At 38.6% G+C, this 19,966-nt stretch overlaps 9 protein-coding genes across 10 annotated transcripts; 6 read left to right on the top strand and 3 right to left on the bottom strand.

The window, feature by feature from the left end:
- Positions 1-62: 62 nt before the first annotated feature.
- On the bottom strand, positions 63-2,420 carry irld-49 (Receptor L-domain domain-containing protein; the record flags this gene model as incomplete). Its single annotated transcript, NM_062006.4, has 5 exons — positions 2,321-2,420; positions 1,768-2,031; positions 1,436-1,636; positions 1,097-1,389; positions 63-506 (listed from the first exon to the last, which is right to left on the bottom strand). The coding sequence occupies exons 1-5, from the start codon at positions 2,412-2,414 to the stop codon at positions 63-65; spliced, it is 1,296 nt and encodes a 431-aa protein (NP_494407.3). The 5' UTR covers positions 2,415-2,420.
- Positions 2,421-2,529: 109 nt separating this feature from the next.
- On the top strand, positions 2,530-5,600 carry irld-50 (Receptor L-domain domain-containing protein; the record flags this gene model as incomplete). 2 transcript variants are annotated; one of them, NM_001047338.4, is made up of 6 exons in its annotated part: positions 2,530-2,632; positions 3,017-3,274; positions 3,320-3,523; positions 3,854-4,146; positions 4,477-4,965; positions 5,376-5,600. In NM_001047338.4, the coding sequence occupies 6 exons, from the start codon at positions 2,530-2,532 to the stop codon at positions 5,598-5,600; spliced, it is 1,572 nt and encodes a 523-aa protein (NP_001040803.2). The 2 variants fall into 2 exon arrangements, with proteins under 2 accessions (NP_001040803.2, NP_001040804.1); NM_001047339.1 differs by lacking the exons at positions 2,530-2,632; positions 3,017-3,274; positions 3,320-3,523 and having other exon boundaries at positions 4,009-4,146.
- Positions 5,601-5,748: 148 nt separating this feature from the next.
- On the top strand, positions 5,749-8,453 carry irld-66 (Receptor L-domain domain-containing protein; the record flags this gene model as incomplete). Its single annotated transcript, NM_062004.1, has 6 exons — positions 5,749-5,833; positions 6,105-6,356; positions 6,413-6,613; positions 6,954-7,237; positions 7,300-7,737; positions 8,316-8,453. 6 exons carry the CDS (start codon positions 5,749-5,751, stop codon positions 8,451-8,453), a joined length of 1,398 nt encoding a protein of 465 aa, NP_494405.1.
- A 190-nt stretch (positions 8,454-8,643) lies between these two features.
- Positions 8,644-11,791, top strand: irld-65 (Receptor L-domain domain-containing protein; the record flags this gene model as incomplete). The annotated part of the gene is made up of 7 exons (NM_001377739.1): positions 8,644-8,746; positions 8,864-9,112; positions 9,449-9,936; positions 10,971-11,346; positions 11,420-11,487; positions 11,535-11,673; positions 11,718-11,791. The coding sequence occupies 7 exons, from the start codon at positions 8,644-8,646 to the stop codon at positions 11,789-11,791; spliced, it is 1,497 nt and encodes a 498-aa protein (NP_001364807.1).
- Positions 11,792-12,141: 350 nt separating this feature from the next.
- On the top strand, positions 12,142-13,075 carry irld-67 (Receptor L-domain domain-containing protein; the record flags this gene model as incomplete). The annotated part of the gene is made up of 3 exons (NM_001027349.1): positions 12,142-12,507; positions 12,880-13,003; positions 13,053-13,075. The coding sequence occupies 3 exons, from the start codon at positions 12,142-12,144 to the stop codon at positions 13,073-13,075; spliced, it is 513 nt and encodes a 170-aa protein (NP_001022520.1).
- A 57-nt stretch (positions 13,076-13,132) lies between these two features.
- Positions 13,133-15,868, bottom strand: irld-63 (Receptor L-domain domain-containing protein; the record flags this gene model as incomplete). Its single annotated transcript, NM_001377738.1, has 6 exons — positions 13,133-13,203; positions 13,250-13,376; positions 13,641-14,371; positions 15,109-15,309; positions 15,353-15,607; positions 15,775-15,868. 6 exons carry the CDS (start codon positions 15,866-15,868, stop codon positions 13,133-13,135), a joined length of 1,479 nt encoding a protein of 492 aa, NP_001364806.1.
- Positions 15,869-15,996: 128 nt separating this feature from the next.
- On the top strand, positions 15,997-18,375 carry irld-64 (Receptor L-domain domain-containing protein; the record flags this gene model as incomplete). The annotated part of the gene is made up of 5 exons (NM_062001.1): positions 15,997-16,372; positions 16,674-16,877; positions 16,926-17,218; positions 17,738-18,184; positions 18,238-18,375. 5 exons carry the CDS (start codon positions 15,997-15,999, stop codon positions 18,373-18,375), a joined length of 1,458 nt encoding a protein of 485 aa, NP_494402.1.
- A 79-nt stretch (positions 18,376-18,454) lies between these two features.
- Positions 18,455-18,792, bottom strand: ZK355.8 (Lipoprotein). Its single transcript, NM_001393027.1, has 2 exons — positions 18,683-18,792; positions 18,455-18,630 (listed from the first exon to the last, which is right to left on the bottom strand). The coding sequence occupies exons 1-2, from the start codon at positions 18,753-18,755 to the stop codon at positions 18,518-18,520; spliced, it is 186 nt and encodes a 61-aa protein (NP_001380058.1). The 5' UTR covers positions 18,756-18,792; the 3' UTR covers positions 18,455-18,517.
- Positions 18,793-18,962: 170 nt separating this feature from the next.
- On the top strand, positions 18,963-19,579 carry ZK355.3 (DUF2547 family protein; the record flags this gene model as incomplete). The annotated part of the gene is made up of 2 exons (NM_062000.2): positions 18,963-19,374; positions 19,418-19,579. 2 exons carry the CDS (start codon positions 18,963-18,965, stop codon positions 19,534-19,536), a joined length of 531 nt encoding a protein of 176 aa, NP_494401.1. The 3' UTR covers positions 19,537-19,579.
- Positions 19,580-19,966: the final 387 nt, after the last annotated feature.

Raw genomic sequence — 19,966 nt, 5'->3', positions numbered from 1 at the left:
CGGTGCGGCTACCCTTTGTTATTATATTCTAAAACAGAAACAATCTTGCAGCCGACACTGCACTACCTCACCGAAATCATAGGCAATCTTGCTTTGTAGAGAAATGGATTTGATATAATTTGAATAACATATCGATTTTCTTCCAATAATGCTATATACATGAGTCTACTCAAAAAGTTTAGATCTTTTAAAATTGTGTTCTTGATAGACAAGGACCCGTATATATCGGATACATAACTCAATTTATATACATATTCTTCATCTCCAGCGTTAATTTCCACATTTCCATATATATAAGTGCACTTTTCGGGAAGAGAGCTCATATTGAAAAACTGACATAGAGATTCGCTAAAAGATACACCGTCCAGGCAATAGTTTGCATGAATATTTTTAAAATAGACTTGAGCGTCCAGAAACCCGATCATTTCGTGAAATGTTAGACAAAAGTCAGGATGTAGATTCTCCAGGTTCATGATAAATGGGCCTTTGGTTTCGTCGGAAAGAATCTGTAGTACAATTGCTTAGGGTTAGGGCGTTTAAGCCTTTAAGGTCGTTTAAGCCATCAGGGCCGATCAGGGCGTTTAGATTTTCTAGGCCGTGTGGGTCCTTTGGGGCGTATAGGCTTTTTAGGCCTTATTGGCCGTTTGGGGTTTTCAGGGCGTTAAGATCTTTTAAGCCGTTTGTGACATTCAGGGCGTTTTGGTTTTTTAGGCCGTGTGGGTCGTTTGGGGCGTATAGGCTTTTTAGGCCGTTTAGACCGTTTGGGACGTTAAGGGCGTTAAGACCTTTCAGGCCGTTCAGGGCGTTTAGGGCATTCTGAGCGTTTATGACGTTTAGGGCTTTTAGGGCGTTTAGGCCATTTAGGGCATCGACTTACGCCTACACATACACAGACGCATACGCCGACACATACGCCCACACCTACACATACACCTACTCCCACGCACACGCCCATGTCCACGTTTACGCCCACGCCCACGCCTATTCATACACATATGCCTATGCCTGCGTCTAGCACTAAGCCTACGCCGTAGTCCTGGTACCTAACGCCTACATCTACGCCCACTTTACCCTTACGCCTCTCACCATAACTCACATTCAACACCGGCATTCCAAATGTTGTCATATTCGGATTATCGCGAATGTTAAAAAGAACATTCTCATGTGTCACCCCATTATTCGAACGAATCTCTTCCAGCTTCTTCAAAAACGACAAATTTGTGACGTCAGTGCCGCGAATCTCCACCAATCCACGTACTTCGTAGATTCGCGAAAGATCCAGAAAATCCGCGTCGAATTTAGAGATGTTTGTCAAGTTTAGAGTGAAAATTACTGAGCATTTTCGTAGTTTTTTCATAGAATCGGCAGTGATCTGGTCGCCGCGGCAACCTGGAACAAGCTGAAACTGGGCCTAAAATTAAAGGAAAATAGTTACCGCAATCCTTGGAATTTCCTCTGAAAATCACACTGAACAGCTTGCCAAAAGGGTCATATTCGCAAAGATCCCTGGCATCCAATTTTGTATTATTCTCAAACCGTACCGCGCATTCTTTCGATTGCTCGTCGGTTTCTAGTTCAAATTTATGAAAAATATCTGCATTTTTCAAAACGGAGTTGTTGATCACGGAAAGTCCAACTGAAAAAATGCACAGTCCTAGGCCCAAAATGTTAAGCTTGAGCCTGAGCCTAAGCCTTAGCCTGAGCCTAAACCTAGGTCTAAGCCTAAGCCCAACTTTTAACCTAATGTAAGCCTAAGCCTAAACTCACAAGTTTTGCAATTGAACTTGAAATCTGTGCAGAATTTGCATCCGGGTTTCTCGTAGAAAACCGATAAATTTGTAAGATTTGTGTTTTCGAATCGCAATCCACCAGACAACGTTCTCAGGTTTTTGAAAAGTTGTTTGAGTTGAGACGGTGACATGTCTGTGTTAGAATTGAATGTTAATATTCCGCAAACAGTCTCGCAATTTGTTGGGAAAAATTCGGTGGTTTTCGAAGTGATCTCGGAGTGGTTGAATGTGCATTGAAGGTCTGAAATCAAGTAGAAAATGTTTTTCTGAATATTTTTGCAGTTGAAAATTTTTTGATAACGCTATCCGTTGCAGAGATATCCCCCTTTAAAGTAAAGGGCGAGAGAGTGTGGAGCGAGGGGAGACGCAGCGCGCCTCGCTGCGTCTCCCCTCTCCTATGCTCTCTCGGTGAAAAACTTTGCAGCTGATTATCTCTGCAGCCGTTGAAGCTATCAAAAAATTTCCAACTGATGAAATGTGTAGAATTTTTTGCTTAACATTTTGGCAGTAAGATATTTCAAGATTTTTACCACATTTATGTGTTAACGTAAGTTTCTCCAAGTCATATGCAAAATCCGACAGAATAAATGGAATAAAGAGTATAAAACATAAAAGAAAATACATAAGAATGTCGATTTTCTTTAGATTAAAAAATAGAAGTACTCAAGAAAAAGTTCGGGCTAATCACGGGTGTCGCTTTCTCTGTCGCGCCAATTTTTTCTTGTTTTATTAGTCGATCATGAATCGGTTGCAGCTTATTTTCTATATTTTCTGCGTATTTTTTAGTGCTTCGGCGGATTTCGACACGGAGCATGAAGAGCTCCGAAGAGTTCGGGATTGTTGTGAGTAAAATATGGTCAAAAAAGTTATTCTACACCCGATTTTTTTTCTTTTAAACAGAAAACGTGCCTAAAATATGCTAAAATTCAGCTTGAAACCCTTTAAATTCTTGATTTTTCGCTAGTTTGTAAGAATGGCGCAGTGGGATTTTGGATTTCCTCGGCCCAGAGAGTCAATGGTTCAATCCCCACTGTGGCCGAATATTTTTCTTTAGCTTTTATTGTTGTCAAAATGTGATTGACAAGCTCAAACCCATCGAATTTCGCCATTTTGGGCATTTTTACCAAAAATACTCAAATGGCGCAGTGGGATTTTGGATTTCCTCAGCCCAGAAGGTCAAGGGTTCAATCCCCGCTGTGGTCAAATTTTTTTATTTTTTTTTCCAGTACCCCATTGCACATTTAATCACTCTCTAATCACATCGGAAACTATAAAATACTTCCCAAATATGAACAAATGTGAGTATTTTTGCGCTCTGCTGGTTATCAACTCCAGCACGGATCTGACGGAGCGAGAATTGACGGATTTGTTCAAGGATATGAACCTTTTATATGGAAGTCTAAAAATCCATGATACTAACCTTAAAAGTCTATCTTTTATTCCAAAAAATCCGAATCGCAGCTTCGGATATGGCTGTACATCTTGTAAGTCCTTAACAAGCGATTTATTCGGAAAATCCTGATTTTCAGCCGGATTATCAATTACTAACAATTCCCAGCTGACAAATATAGATGTTATCAGTAATTTTCTATTCTATAACGTGGTAAACCGTAGATTTCAATGCTCATTTCGAGTTGAAGGAAACGAAAAACTGAATGCCAGCTATTTATGCGATTGGTGGAAAATTACGGAGATCATAAATCCGGTTGTTGAGCGAAATTTGGAAGATTGCAGTGAGTTTTTGAAAAAAAATTGAAAAAATTTGAATTCTGCTGAAAAATAAGTGAAAAAAAAATGAGCAAGTGGCGCAGTGAGATTTTCGAATAACTCAGAACAGAGGGTCAAGGGTTCAATCCCCGCCAGTGATCAACTATTTTTGTTGGGCATTTACTGTGGTTAAAATGTATCTAACAAGCTGGAAATTATTGAATTTCGTTGCTTTCGACATTTTTTCAAAAATGTTTAAGTGGCGCAGTGCGATTTTGGATTTACTTGGCCCAGAGGGTCAAGGGTTCAATCCCCATTGCCTCCAAATTTTTTTTTCTAAGTCCACTTTTTTCCAGAATGTCGTGGAGACCTTATTACAGAGACTAATATTCATACTTATCGAGATTGTACCAGTTTAAACGGAGGACTGCGATTAATCAATTTCACGTTTTCTGAAAATTTATCAGCTTTATCAAATGTTCAATATATTCGAGGAGACGTTGATATTCAGATGACTAATTTCCAAAACTTATCGTTTCTCGCCGAATTGTACTCAATTTCTAGCGTGAACATGGAATTTACAGAGAAAGCTCTAATGCATATTGCAAATAATTTTAAGATGAAACGTTTGGGATTTCCTAAATTACATGTAAGTGAGAATTTTTTCATTTATAATAAGGTTGGTGCCAAACAAAAATATTAGACCACCGCGGGGATTGAACTCCAGACCTTCTGGGTCAATCTAATCGAAAATCCCACTGCGCCATTTGAGCATTTTTGGAGGAATTTCTGAAAATATCAAAACTCAAGGGTTTCAAGCTTGTTAAGACCATTTACAGTACTTTTTGTGCTAAACAAAAATGTCAGACCACAACCGGGATTGAACCCTCGACCTTCTGAGTGAAGCATGTGAGAAATCCCACTGCGCCACTTGTACCTTTTTCGTGAAAATTGTCTGAAACCTACAGTTTTGATTCAGGATCTCATCGATAAAATGTACGGCGACTATACAATAAATCTGCAAAATCTGCACCCAGACTTTTGCCTCACCTTCGACGAAATGGCCGGCTTCCTAAACCGGAGAATAAAACTCCAAAATCTACATGCAAGATATTGTGCGGACGTGTACAATGAAACTGAAAGCCAGAACACTGATGTGTGTAAATTTCAAAAACTGAGCACGCTGAAAGAAAATTGCACATCGCTTTTTGGCGACGTGGTGGTCGATGCTAACGATGGAAGATTTTTGTACAAGCTTTTCTACGTTGGTACAATATTTGGCTCCTTGAAAATTCAATATTCAAAGATTGAGGGCTTATTCTTTTTGTCTAATCTTGTTACGATTGCCAACTTGGATGGTAGGAATTTAAGAATTTTCAGAGAAATTGGAGAATTTTCAGCGTCCCGGCCAGCAGTGCTAATACGATCCAATAAATTTCTCACGCAAGCAGTTTTGCCTGCTCTAGAGGTAAGTACGCAGTTTTGGGAACAATTTTGGGACTGTGTCTAGTTCAGTGTCATTTGTTTTTTGGTGAGTAAATTCTCTGAAAAATTTGCTGCAAACACAAAAAAGTTTCAAGTTGATAGCTCTTCTCGTTGCTGAGTTATGCCGTTTTAAAGACAATACGCGAGGGAGTGTGGGAGGAGGGGAGACGCAGCACACTCTCCCCCTCTGCTTCTCCCCTGCCCCTACACTCTCGCGCCTCTTACCTTTAACCCCTTGTATCTCCCGAATGGTTAGAGATATCAAAAAATTTCCAACTGGTGAAATACTCAAAATTCAAATGTCTACTCAAATTTTATGCAGATATTCTGTTTTGTGATGAACTAAGGTCTTTAAAAATTTAATTTTCAAATAGGATAAGTCTTTTTTTGCAGAATGTAATTTCCGTCGGCAACGAAACAATAGTCCTCTACGATAATGAAGCATTATTCGAGAATAATGACAAGTGTCTCCTGTTTCGGCTTACTTATAATGCAAGACTTCCGATCAATAATCAGGATTGTGGTAAAGCCCAAAACTTAAGCTCTAGACTTGAAATTTCAGCTTCGAAAACTTTCAGACCGTCAAATCTACGTGTTTTCCGAGGGACAAACTTGTAAACTCTCCATTTTCTTTGTTTTCTACTTTTCATTTTCTCCAAATGAATATTACTAGTACTTGTTTTGTACCCAAAAACAAATTATATATCAGAAAGTGCCAATTTTCTTTAGTCTCCACACAAAGATTGTCTCATTCTCAGAACAAATAATGCGTTTTCTCTCCTGTTTGGTGTCACTTGTTCTAGCGGATTTTAATTCAAATTTGGAAAAATTATCGTTGACTCATAAGTGTGGTAAGGAAATTCGATGGAAAAATTGCTGCAATGACGAAAAAGTTTCAAATAGATAGCTCTTCTCGTTGCTGAGTTATGCCGCTTCAAAGTTGATACGCGAGAGAGTGTGGGGGAGGGGGAGACGCAGAACACTCTCGCCATCTGCGTCTCCCCTCCCCCTACACTCTCTCGCGGTTTTCCTTTAACCCTTTATATCTCCGGAATGGTTAGAGATATCAAAAACTTCCAACTGGTGAAATACTCAAAATTTAAATATCTACTCAAATTTTAGATCCTCTATGCACCTTTAATCATTCTGAAGTCACATCTTCTACTGCTCAATACTTCCCAACAACCTGCGATACAGTATGCGGGATTCTTACGTTTAATTCTGACACGGATCTATCACATTCTGAATTAGTTACTTTATTCAAAAATATGAGAACTTTCTCCGGCGGGATCACATTTGAGAACACAGGTTTTCAAAATTTATCGATTTTTTGGGTGCATGACGTAGACTCAATAACATTCAACTGTAAAACTTGTGAGTTAACTGTAGTTTTTTGGATAGTTTTACATAGTTATGGTAACATTTTTCAGTCGGTATGTCGGTTCTCAACAATTCGGAGCTCACAAGTGTCAGAATCATTGACTACTTTCTACTGGAAACTGACCGGCTCAGCAAAGAATGTGCATTTCGAGTTGAAAATAATGAGAAGCTGAATGCAAGTTCAGTGTGTCAATCCTGGTTTTTACAGGGCATGTATTCACTAAAAGTCTCGGGGAATCGCAGGGATTGTGGTAAGTTATTGGGTCTCGTCACGAAAGTTTTGGAACAACAGCACCAAACCTAAGCCTAATCCCAAGCCTAAGCCGAAGCCGAAGCCTAAACCTAAGCCTTAGCATTAGCCTGAGTCTATGCCTAGGCCTAGGCCTAAGTCTAAGCCAAAGTCTAAGCCTAAGCCAAAGTCTAAGCCTAAGGTTAAGCCGAAGCATAAGCCTAAGCCTAAGCTCAAGCTCAAGCTCAAGCCTAGGCCTAAGTCTAGGCCTAAGCTCAAGCTCAAGCCTAGGCCTAACCTGAGTCTGAGCCTAAACCAAAGCCTAAGCCTGAACCTAAGCCTAAGCTTAACAAAACTTGCAGGTTGCCGTGGTGATAAGATAGCACTCGACACCATGCCCGAGTTCCAAAATTGTACAACTGTGACAGGCTTGAACCTGACCAATATCTCAACTACAGATCTACCGAGTTTCGCAAACGTTCGAGAAATAAGAAGCTACATTGATATTCAGCAGATGCACCTTCAGAATTTGTCATTTTTGAAAAAGTTGAGAGTTGTTCGAGCGAAAAATTTCATGTACGAAAATGTCATAGTCAATGTTAGAAATAATCCAGAAATGACAAGGCTTGCTGTTCCATCTTTGAATGTAAGTTGAAACTTTGATCTTCAATTTTCGTGGCGGGACCCAAACTAAGTATATTTTTGCAGAACTTTGCTATTGATGGCTTTGGGCCAGTGATCATGAACCTGGAAAATCTTCACCCGGATTTCTGTCTAACCTTCGGAGAATTGAAGCTTTTCATGGAAGAGCTCGTTTATTTCACAAATATTCAAGCGAAATACTGCGGAATAGATACATTTTTTGAGGAAAATGAATTTTGTGAATTTTTAAATATGAGCTCACTTGAGCCATTTTGTCTGTTTATCTACGGAAAAGTCGTTTTGGAAGCTGGAGATGAGGAATTCGTGTGGAAACTGAAAAAAATGACACATTTATTCGGGTCTCTGGTGGTTCGGAATACCCAATTGGAAGACTTGGGATTTTTGGGAAAGCTGAAATTTATTGGGAACTTGGACAGTGATGCCCTTACTGTTCAAATTGTGGGGAACCATAGGCTGACGTTTGCCTATATTCCTTGGTTGGAGGTAGGTTTTAATTCTTCTTTTTTCCAGTTTTTCAATCTTTTTTCTTTTTTTTTCTCTTTCTTTCTTTTTACTCTCTTTTTTCTCTCTTTTCTTTCTTTTTTTCTTTGTTTTTTGTTCTTTTATCTTTTTCTTTCTAAAATTTTCACGTTTTTCTTGATTGTCTTGTTGTCTTTCTTTTTCTTTTTTTTCCTTCTTTTTTTCCTATTTTTTTCTTTCTTTTTTCTTTTTTTTCCCATTTTGTTTCATTCATTTTTTTTCTCTCCCTTGTTTTTTTTTCTTTTTTTTTCTCTTTTTCTCTCTTTTCTCTCTTTTTTCTGTCTTTTCTTTCTTTTCTTCTTTCCTATTTGTTCTTTTTTCTATTATTCCCTTTTTCTCTTTCTCTCTTTTTTCTTTCTTTTCTTTTTCTTCTTTTTTTTCTCCTGTGTTTTCCTTCTTTCTTCCTTTTTTTTTACTCTTTTTATTCTTTTTTTTTCTCTGTTTTTTTTCTCCTTTTTTTTTCTTTTTTCTATCTTTCTCTCTTTTTTTCCCTTTTCTTTTTCTACTTCTCACACATTTCTTCAACAGCTACATTTTTTCAGAACATCATAACCAGCGGCAATCGTATCATAATTGTGGACAATAATTCCTTATTAAAAACTGAAAAGTTTTCTTTATTTGCCGCCAACTTTCAGACAAAACTTATATTCAAAGGAGACGCTTTTGGTAAAATCTCATGAAAACTTCCATATTTTTTAACTATCAAAATTTCAGAAACCTCAGTGGCAAAATCCCATTTTTTAACATTTATCATGTTTGTAGTTTGTAGTCAATTAGTCTAGACATTTCAAAAAGTTCTGACCTAATTACACCCTTGTAAACTTCCCCCTTAAATCAAAATATTTTGCTGTTTATCAATTTCAAACTAACATGACTTTCGTTGTCTTAACGCTATGTTTCATGAATTTCCAATTAATTTCAACAGATTTCTACATGGATATTCAAGAAATCATGAGCGTTGAGAAAAAGTGCAGTAAGTGAAAAAAAAAGAGAGAGGAGAAAGAAAAAAAGAGAGAAAAAAATAGAGAGAAAAAAGAAAAAAAAACAGAGATCTGGAATCAATTTTCAGAGAAATCCAAGCAACTTTCAGAGCCCAATTGCCTATTTAACCACACGGAGATTAGCTCCAAAACTATTGATTTTTTCCCGAGAAATTGTTCGAAAATCTGTGGAATTTTGGTGATCAATTCCAACACTGATTTGTCTGAAAATGATCTGGAAGATTTATTTGAAAATGTTAATGGAATCTATGGAGGTGTAAAAATGGAAAATTCGTCTTTGACAAATATCTCATTCTTGAAGTCTTACCCAAATAATTTTAATATAAGTTGTACTGTTTGTAAGTTTTTTTTTCGCAAAATTCGAGATATCTAAAACCTTCAAATTGCATCAAGTAGAAAATTATATGCTGAACATTTCATCAGTTGGGAATTTTTTTCTATCTCTAACATTTTTCGAGATACAAGCTCTCAAAGTTGCATGCTGAAAAGAGTGTGAAGGAGGGGGAGACGCAGACCCTCTAACCGCCTGCGTCTCGCTCTCCTCCACGCTCACTCTTCCTGGATATTTTCAAACCATCATATCTTTGCAACCGTTCAAGTTATAAAAAAACTTCCAATTGAGGGAAGATAGCAAATTTTTTGATCTACAGGTCTAGCACATTTTAATTTTGCAGATGGCGTGTCTATCATCAATAATTCCCAGTTAATCAACCTAGATGCAGTAAAAGAGTTTTTCTTCTCAATTCCTTTCGATGAGTGTAGTTTTCAAGTCAAAAATAATCCAAAACTAGACGCTAATGATCTATGTGAATTTGGAGGAGTCCGCGATATGGTCACGCTTCAAGTTTCCGGGAATTTGAGGGATTGTGGATGCCGTGGAGACTTTATCACTACTGATAACATTTTGGAATATCAGAACTGCACGGTTTTAAACGGAGGACTCCGTTTATCCAATTTTTCATCTTCCGAGAACTTGATGGCTTTATCGAAGGTTAAACAAATCAAAGGAGATGTTGAAATTCAGTGGAATAATATAACGGGTCTCTTTTTTTTGAAAAGTTTAACAACTATTTTGTCAACGAACGGGAGAGGCAGGAAAAAAGTGATTGTGAATATTCATGATAATTATGAGATGAAACGTCTTGGTTTTGAGAAAATTAATGTAAGTTTGTTTTTTTTCTCTTTTTTTTCTTTTTTTTTATGATTCTTTTTTTTCTCTTTTTTTTGTTTTCCTTTTTTCTCTCTTTTTCTCTCTTTTTTCTTGCTTCTTTTCTCTTTTTTCTTTCTTTTTTTCTCTTTTTTCTCTGTTTCTTTTTTTTTCTTATTTTTTATCTTTTCTTTTTTCTTTCTCTCTTTTCTCTGTTTTGTTCTCTTTTTTCTCTCTTTTTTCTCTTTTTTTCCCTTTTTCTCTCTTTCTTTCTTTTCTTTTTTTTTGTTCTCTTTGTTTTCTCTTTTTCTCTCTTTTTTCTCTTTTTGTATCTTTTTCTCTTTTATTTCTATTTTTTTTCTTTCTGTTTTTCTTTTTTTTTCTCTTTTTTATCTTTTTTTTCTCTTTTTTTCTCTCTCTTTATTCTTTTCTTTCTCTCTTCTTTTTCTCTTTTTTTCTAGTTTTTCTCATTTTTTTCTTTTTCTCGCTTTCTTCTTATTTTTTTTTCTCTTTTTTATTGTCTTTATTCTCTCTTTTTTCTCTTTTTTCTCTCTTTTATCTCTTTTTTCTTTCTTTTTCTCTTTTTTCGCTTTTTTCTTTCTTTTTCTCTTTTTTCGCTTTTTCTTTCTTTTTTTCTTTTTTCGCTTTTTCCCTCTTCCTTTCTTTTTTTTTCACTTTTTTCTCTTTTTTTTCTCTTTTTTCGCTTTTTTTCTCTTTTCTCTCCCTTTCCCGCTTTTTTCTTTTCTTTTCTTTCTATCTTTATTCTTTTCTTTCTTTTTTCTCTTTTTTCCTTTTTTCTCTCTTTTTTCTCTTTTTTCTTTCTTTTTTTCTTTTTTTCTCCCTTTTTTCTTCTCTTTTTTCTCTTTTTTCTTTTCTTTCTCTCTTTTTCTCTCTCTCTTTTTTTCCTTTTTTCTATTCTTTCTCTCTTTTTTATTTTTTTTTGCTCTTTTTTCTCCCTCTTTTTTTTCTTGTTCCTTTTTTCCTCTGTTTTTTCCCTCTTCCTTTCTCTTTTTTTTTCTTTTTTTCTCTTTTTTTTTCCAAATTTTCAGCTCTTCTGGGACTTATATGGTGGCAAATTTTTCATCAACCTGCAAAATTTGCACCCCGACTTCTGTCTAACCATTCAAGAAATGATGAATTTTCTTGCATACGTAAAATTCACGAATATACAAGCCAAATATTGCTCACAGAATCTAGCCAAAAAAATCCCATATCTCACTAAACCTTGTGCATTTTCCAAGTTGAGCTCTTCAGAGGAAAACTGTACAGCACTAGTGGGAAATGTGGTGGTCGACGCCAACGATGGTAGATATCTCTACAAACTTTTTAAAATCAAATATATATTTGGCACGTTGAAAATTCAGTACTCTAAATCGGATGGGTTGTACTTTTTGACAGATCTTAACTATATTGGGAACTTGGATGGTTGGTGAGCTCAGGCTCAGTTGGGCTCAGCCGAGCTTAAATGAAAATTGAAAATATAAGAGTTACCTTTCAGCTTCTATTCCGGCGGTTCTTATCAGATCAAATAACTATTTAATCAAGCCTAACCTTCCAGTGATAATGGTTTGTTTCAACAAAAAAAATTAATAAATTAAATTAAAACCCTTCAGAATATTATCTCATCTAGTGGCCAGCAAGCTGTAATTTATGATAATCAACTTTTACCTACTGATTATGAACGATGTTCTCTAATGAGTATAGGTTATGATGCTGAAGGTTATGATATTGAACTTGATAATCAAGATTGTGGTAAGTGTCTTGAGAAGATCATAAGGACAGCAAAAGTTTTTCAGGGAAACTGAGCAATGGCATATTCACAGGAAAATATATTGTTTCACTACTTTTCTTTTTAGTTGCTCTTGAATAAATGTGTACTCGTAAAATAGTAGCAGCCGACACCCTACAGGTTTAATGATGCCCTCAAAAAATAGAAAATATAGTGTAGAAAACCTGAAATGTTTTTGTATATGTTAGCAGCCGACATCTTCCGGGTATGCGAATTGAGCTCTCAACCCTTAGCCAACTTTTGCAGCCGACGCCTTACAGGTTAGCAAAGTTACACTCTTGGCGGAACATCTCCCGGCTTCATGACGGTTACAATTTTAATCGTTTTTTTTTAATTTTTATTTGAAAATTAATAAATTGAAATGAAAATTATTAAATTTCATCTCAAACTTTGAAAACCTCCACCCGGACTTTTGCTTCACAATTCCCGAAATGGTGTATCTCTCCAAGAGCAAAGTTCAAAACATTCATGCAAGATACTGTGAGAGCCTAAATGAATCACGGCCGATCTACCCGATTTATTTCTTTAACCTGTGCTATTACGAGAAGCTGAGCACACTGGCCGACGATTGTGATGCGATTTTTGGAGACGTCGTGGTCGATGTGAATGATGGACGGTACTTGTACAAGTTTTTTGGCGTTGGAAACATTTTTGGATCGCTTAAAATACAGTATACGAAAATTGAGGGATTGGACTTTTTGCTTGGTTTGGACTTTGTTGGATCGTTGGATGCTTCCCAGACTCCCGTCCTGATTCGTTCGAATAATTATCTGAAGCAGGCTTTTTTACTACTAAATGTGCGTTTTTGCAGCGATGCAAAAAAAATCCACCCATGTAAAGTTTCCCAATAAATTGGCATACCTGGAAACAAACTTATTTGGTGCAAAATTTTACACTGGTAATTTTTTCAGTTGGAAGATTGTTGATATCTCTTCCCGCTGAAGAGATATTGGCGTTTAAAGCTGAGTGGGTGAGAGAGTGTGGCGGTAGGGGAGACGCAGTGCACTCTCCCTGTCTGCGTCTCCCCATCCTCAACGATCTCTAGCATCTCACCTTCAAACTCGCATATCTCTGCAGCGGTGAGAGATATCGAAAATCCTGCAACTGATGAAATACTTGAAATTTTAAACTCTACAACTTATTTACAAATTTTCAAGTCCACTTTTCAGAACATTATCTCAGCGAACAACGATCAACTAGTCATGTATGACAATCCCTCCCTCTTCCTGAATAACCAACAGTGCCTGATGTATCAAATCGATTTTGATATCAAAATGGATTACCGGGATTGTAGTGAGTTTTCTTGGAACTGTAAATTTCCGAGACCCTAAATATTTTTCAGGACCCTACATCTACGACAACTAAACCTGCAGCACAATTTCGAGCTTTTTCGTTATGGTTTTTATCTTATTCTTTGAAAAACTAAAAGTTTATTTTCAATAATAATATAAAAATCACACAAGTTGTAGCATACGACCTTGTTGTTGAGCTTTCTGAAATAAAAACCAACTTGAATTTTAAAAACTTTTCAAAACTCACCGAAAAAGTCACCAAGAAGCGCTAAATTAGTTTGATAACTGATCGGATATATAAATCGTTTTTTAGCAACGAGTTTTGGATTTTTGTGAACTACTGCAGTCCGGGAAGTGTGTTTTGTAATAATATTCTGAACGAAAAAATTTTCGCTGAAATTTTTAATAATTTTGTCTTTTTTTGCGATATCTACAATCGTTGCAAAGATACATCGGGTTAAAGTGAAGCCTAAGCTTAATCCTAAGCCTGCGCCTGAGCCAAAGCCTAAGCCTAAACCTAAGCCTAAGTCAAAGCCTAGCCCTACGCCTAAGCCGAAGTCTAAACCTAGGGATATGGGAAGACTAAAAGTCTGTCTGTCTGCGTCTCTCCTAGAGATAGAGGAAAACTTTCAATTCACCTGCAAATAAGGAAAATACAAATCTTCTAAATTCTGATTTAACATAATTTGCATCACATGATCTTCTTCCAAATGCACAATGAAACTCAAATAAAATAGAAAGTTTGCATTTTTCAGTGTAGTATTTCGTATCGTCAAGCTCCCGAATAAAACTTCAAGTTCCTTCAATTTATATACGAATTCTTCATCGCCCGGACCAATCATCACATTTCCAATAATATAACTGCATCCATATTTCAGATCCCTCATGGTTTTGAATTCACAAATCGGTTCCCCATAGATTTGGGTCTCGTTATCGCAATAGGTTGCGTCAAGGTTTTTGAAGGATATATTGTTGTACAAAAAGAATAGAAATTCCTCAAAAGTCAGACAAAAGTCTGGGTGCAAGTTTTCCAAGTTAATAATGAATGGGCCTTCCAGAAGATCCTCCAAACTCACCGCTTTTGTAGAAATCCCGAACCTTGTCATTTGCGGGTTATCTTGTATGTTAACGGCCGGCTTCTCATGTTTCATGCCATTTTTTGTCTCGAACTTTCTCACACTATTCAAAAACGCCAAATTTTTGAAATTAGTATTTCGAATCTCAATGTCTCCTCGTAGCCTTCTGACACTTGACAAATGATGCAAATCGGCGTAGTTATCAGTGATATTAGTCATATTCAGATTGGTCAAAATTGTGCAGTTTTGAAGATCAAAAAGCGTATCAGAAGTGAGAAGGTCCCCGCGGCACCCTGAAATTTTAGATTCGAACTGTACCCTCTGAGCTCCTTGGCCAAATCGGCAAATTGCCGGTCTGTCGATTTGCCGGAAATTTTCATTTTCGGCAAATTGTCGATTTGCCGTTTTCTTCCGATATTTTCATAGAATTTGCTTACTTTTTAAAATAGATGTAGTAACATTCATAGGGTGCGTACAATTTTGCCGATTAAAATTTAAATTCTGAAATTTCCAAAAAACAAAATGTGCAAAACCACAAATTGCCGAAAATTTTCGGTAATTTCGGCAAATCGGCAGTTCGCAGGTTTGCCGATTTTCCAATTTGCCTTCACTTCCAGTGATGGGCGGTTTTGTCGAGTTGCCGAAAAATTCAATTCCGGCAACTTGCCGGTTTGCCGGAAAAATCGTGTGTCGGACCCTTGGAGCAACCTTTGAGCAAACTTTGGTCTGATTTTGGGCCCCCGTCTCCGTACTCGGCCAGACTTATCTAGGCACAGGCTTCGGTCAGAACTCGGTGAGGCCTTGGTCCGACTTTGGACAGAACCCGATAAGCCTGTGAGCTTATCTCACAGCCTTTGGTCAGAAAGTAGGCAGGTACAGGCCTTGGACCAACCGGCTTACAAACACTGGTGAAACCGTGATAGATCTCTGACAGAGATTGGCTTGCTAGATCAAGCCAAGCTCTAACCGAGATCTTGCCAGACTTCACTCAAAGTCTGCATATTTCTAACAAAATCTAACACATCCTTACCACAATCCACAAGATTTCCACTGGTCTTCAACTTGAACGAATCTTTGATATCCTCCCTTCTACAAGTTTTCGTCAGATCCAACTTCTCATTATTCTCAAATAAAAACGGGCATTCTTCTGTTCTCTCGTCTAAGACAAGAAACATTGTATCCAGAAAATCCAAGGTTGTTAGCTGTGAATTATTGACTACCGTTAGACCGTCTGAAAATCAACTTTTGTCCCTTTAAAAGATTATTAGACTTACAGGCTTTGCACGAAAAGTCGAAAACATTTGATCCGGCATCAACGGAGAACATGGAGAAATTTGTGAATTGCGTATTCTTAAATTGAAGCCCTCCGTAAAATGCTGTCATTCTGTTGAACAGCTTTTTGAGTTGATCGAAGGTCAGATCGGTGTTCTCGTTGATCACCAATACTCCACAGACTCTGAAGCACGATCGGGGGAAGAATCGGGCGGTTGTTGAGGTGATCTCAGTGTGGTTGAATGTGCACTCGGGTCCTGCAATTACTATATTCTCAAGCAAAAGTGTCTAGGATACCAGTGGGTACTTTTGAGCACATTTGGAAGGTGGGCTTTTTGCCCTAGCAACGCTTAGGAGCTCTGCCTTGGCCGGCACTTGCTAAACTAGTTGGAAAATTTCAGGGCAGGCGCTGTTAGAGACTTACGACACGCAAACGTTCCCATCAGCCTCTCAATATTCACGTCATAGTCAGCCAAAACCAGTGAAATAAACGAGAGAATCGAAAAAACAAACTGCATTTCAGCCTAAAACTAGAAAAGGTTTTCTCAAAAAGTGTACGACAAGTACTCTATAATTACCAGTTTTCTGGTCTCTCTCTCTTTTATTTTTCCATTATATTTTTTGGCATTCAAGTCTTATAGTCCAAATGAAGTTTGGTGGGCTTTTAATGTTATCGCTGGTTTTTGCTGATTTCCAAGAAGATTTGAATACAATCTCGGTGACTTATAGTTGTGGTAAGGGCCTCCTGAAGCCTAAAACGTACCACAGAATTTCAGACCCATACTGCACGTTTAATCACTCGGAAGTTACATCGAAAACTATAAAATTCTTTCCGCAGCAGTGTGAAGAAGTCTGTGGTTTGCTGGTTTTCAACTCAAATACTGATCTATCGGAGGATGAATTGAAAATTCCCTTCAAAAATATGATCATACTGTGCGGAGGTTTGAGAATCGAAAATTCGACGTTGGGGAGTTTATCGTTTTTCAATATTTCCATGCATATGTACTTTTATTGCGAAACCTGTAAGTTGGCGGGTCGGATTGATTGTCGGCTGCTAGAACTAGTCCCCGGCGTAGGGCTTCCATGGGAGACAGGCGCGGTTTCAGGGGCGCCTGCCTCCAAACCTACGCGCCTCACCTTTCTGCAATATGGCGAGATTTCGAAGGATTGGTGTGTACACCACGAAAGGCGGTTGCTTCGACGCGCCCGACACTTTTCGGGTTTCGCGCTGCACTATAGAGAAGGTGCGGCGCGAGGCAGGCGGAGATCGACGCAAGGCCTACTCAGGCGCCTGTGAAATGCCTTAACCTCCCCACTTTCCAGACGGCCTCTCCATCACAAACAACTCGTTACTAACGAATATAGGAGCTCTCGAAGATTTTCTCTTTTTTGGAGATGATCAGAATAACAATGAATGTGCGTTCCACGTGACCGATAACCCAAAATTGGATGCAACACATCTTTGTGCTCAAGGTGCTGTGGCAGACATGTTTGATATGATTGTTACTGGAAATTTCAACGATTGCGGTATTTGTGCCCGTAGTCACTTTTCTAGAGATCAAGATATAAATTCAGAATGCAACGGTGGCCTTATCACTGCCGAAAACCTACATACCTATCGAAAATGCAAGACGCTGATTGGCGGACTTCTGCTAATAAACTTCACGTTTACTGAGGATTTAAGTGCTCTAACGAATGTCGTTCAAATAAGAGGCGATGTTGAGATTGGGTTCACTGATTTCGAAAACTTGACGTTTTTGAAAAATGTGAAAGTTATTGTGTCGAGAAATGGCAGGTTGGGGGACAAAGTAGTGGTTAACATTCACGATAACTATGAGATGACACGATTGGGGTTTAATGAAAGATTGGTAAGTGAGAGTTGGTCCATTCCGGGATTTTGGGCCGCCAATTGGACCACTATGATGTTTTATAGTTAATGATAATCAGCGTTCAAGCCAAGCCAAACTAGGAACCGCGACATTCAGCGCAGCGGTAAACGTACCCAGTAGAAGTTTGACGTTAGCGCCAATAATCTATGTCCACGACGGGGTACATCTTAAAAGTGAACGCAGGCCTTGGTCAGACTTTAGATCACGCTTAGCACAAACTCTGGTTGGAAAGACATTTGGCAGATCGTCCAGGGTATGACCAGTCTCCAAACTCGGACAGACTTATCTAGGCACAGGCTTCAGTCTTAACTCGGTGAGACCTTGGTCAGACTTTGGACAGAACTCGATAGGCCCTTTAGCTAATATCATAGGATCTAGACAAACATCTGTCACCCTTCTATTTAACATTTGGTAGAAACAGGCCTCGGACCGACCTCGGACAGGCCTTTGTCATATCTTGGCCAGGAGGTAGATCAAGCCAACCCTCAAAACTTTCAGCAGCTCTTCAACGAGATAGACCCCGGCGCAACGATCCTGAACCTCGAGAACCTGCATCCCGATTTTTGCCTAACCTTCGACAATCTGTGGCAATTTACGTGGGATCGCGTGGAACTCATCAGCCTTCCCGCCAACTACTGCACAAAAGATGTGGGAAACATCCGAGATTGGGCACGAGTCTGTATATTCTACACGTTGGAAAAACTGCCCACCAATTGTTATGGAATCATTGGCGATGTGGAGGTCGACGTCAACTCGGGAACTCATTTATACAAGCTTTTTGGTGTGGTTTTCATTTTTGGATCGCTGAAAATTCAGTACATGAAAGCGGAAGGTTTGGACTTTTTGTACAAGTTAGCTTATGTGATCGCACCGGATGCGGCTCGGCCAGCGATTTTGATCCGTTCGAATAAATATCTGAAGAACGCAATTTTGGCAAGTTTAGAGGTAGTAACGCGTCGTTTTTTAAAAGGCTGATCCTGCATCTTGGTTCTTTTCAGCACGCCATCTCCACTTCCAGCACACCAGTTGCCCTTTACGATAACCCATTGTTATTCCAAAACAACTATGAATGTCTGATGTTCCGTATAACCTACCTGACAAATGTACAAGTTGACAATCGACAATGTGGTAGGTAGTATATGTAGGCGTAGGCGTAGGCGAGATGAGCACTTTTTCAGAGCATGAAAGTTATTACACTGGATCTCATCAAAGAATAGTTACAAGTTTATTATTATTGTGCGTGGCGGTGATAATAAAATAAGTTAAAACACAAAAAATTTACTTCTTGTACACCACATTTTGAATTCTTTTCTCCTGGACTGCACCATTCGGGCGTTGAATATTGTGCACTTCGTTTTTGACTTCAATTTGCTTCCAGCCGTTGGTTGCTGCTGGAATAAGGATGGAATTAAGACTAAAAATAAGAAAAAGCACTGAACATACGAGGGTTATAGACCTGCTTCTCAACGGAGCGCGAAACTTGATTAATTGCGTTTTTCGAGCCTTGGGGGTCCATAATGTGTTCTGGGACTGAAGAAAGGCCTGAAATTTGAATCAAATTGTGATGTTGAGCCTAGCTGAGCAAGGCGCGAAAGGGTAGTTATTTGGAAGCGGCCGCCACGTTAGGAGGTCCGCGCCGCACTATACATTCGGCCTGGGTAAGGCCGGCGCAGGCGCCGTTGCGGCGACCTCATGGGAGCCCTAAACAAGATAATGCACAAAAATGAGCACACCCTTACCGTTTTATATACGCCTCTTGCCTCCTTTGCCTGGCACAAGACCAGCACCGAAGCTTATCAACTTTCCGGTCTTGCTCATCGTAAAACTGAACCAAATTTGTCAAAAACAAAAATATTTGCGTACAAAAACAATTTTTATTGATAACCTGATAAGATCCTCTTTAAAAAAGGAACTGTGGATGTTTTTAGTACTTTCCGTTTCACTTACTTACTTACCTAGTCCTTCTCAGCCTGCGGCCCAGATTTCGGCCCAACCCAAGCCCGGCCCAGACTTCCAAGCTTTTTGGTCTTGCCCTTACACTAACTACTTCTTTTTGTTTCAGGTCATGGACTCCCAAGGCTCAAAATCCTCGAATAATCAAGTGGCGACTTTCGCGGACCATCAGGTTCAAGCTCGTAAGTTCGAAGCTATTTTCAAGATTCTATCAAATTTTTTCAGATTGTGATAGCAGCAGCGTTCGCCAAGTTGAAGTCAAGATCACACATGAAACGGCTACCTATAAAAGTGGCCTTCAGAAGGAAAAGGAGACCCATTCAGTGACTGTGAAGAAGAAGTGATTTTGGTGTTTTTTGGAGCTCTTGAATAAATATTCTAATATATATATATGTGTTTCTAACTTACAAAAAAAGGTCCCAAACAATGTGTAGAGCTCTGAATTTGGAGCATTTTTGCAGTGGAAAATTATTCGATAGCTGTCCCCGTTGAGAAGTTACAGGGGGGTGAAGCCGAGTTCCAACCGAAATCTCCCCATAACTCAACAATCGTTGGTTCCACAGAAAAATTGTCAACTAATTAAATGTTGAGCACAAAATTTTGAATATTTTCGCAGTTGAAAATTTCTTGATAGCTCTCCCCGCTGCAGAGATATCCCTGGTTAAAGCTGAGATGCTAGAGAGTGTGGACGAGGGGGAGACGCAGCACCCTCTCCCCCGCTGCGTCTCCCCTCTCCCCACGCTCTCTCTCTCCCTTCACACTTAAAATACGGAT

Source organism: Caenorhabditis elegans, chromosome II, assembly GCF_000002985.6.
Source record: "Caenorhabditis elegans chromosome II".
Taxonomy (NCBI): Eukaryota; Metazoa; Nematoda; class Chromadorea; order Rhabditida; family Rhabditidae; genus Caenorhabditis; species Caenorhabditis elegans.
This window is presented reverse-complemented; position numbering and strand designations above follow the sequence as displayed.

Coding starts and splice junctions, on each gene's coding strand:
- ZK355.8 (NM_001393027.1), bottom strand. CDS start 18,755: ATGGACCCCCAAGGCTCGAAAAACGCAATTAATCAAGTTTCGCGCTCC. Junction 18,631..18,682: donor GAAGCAGGTCTATAACCCTC/GTATGTTCAGTG, acceptor TCCTTATTCCAG/CAGCAACCAACGGCTGGAAG.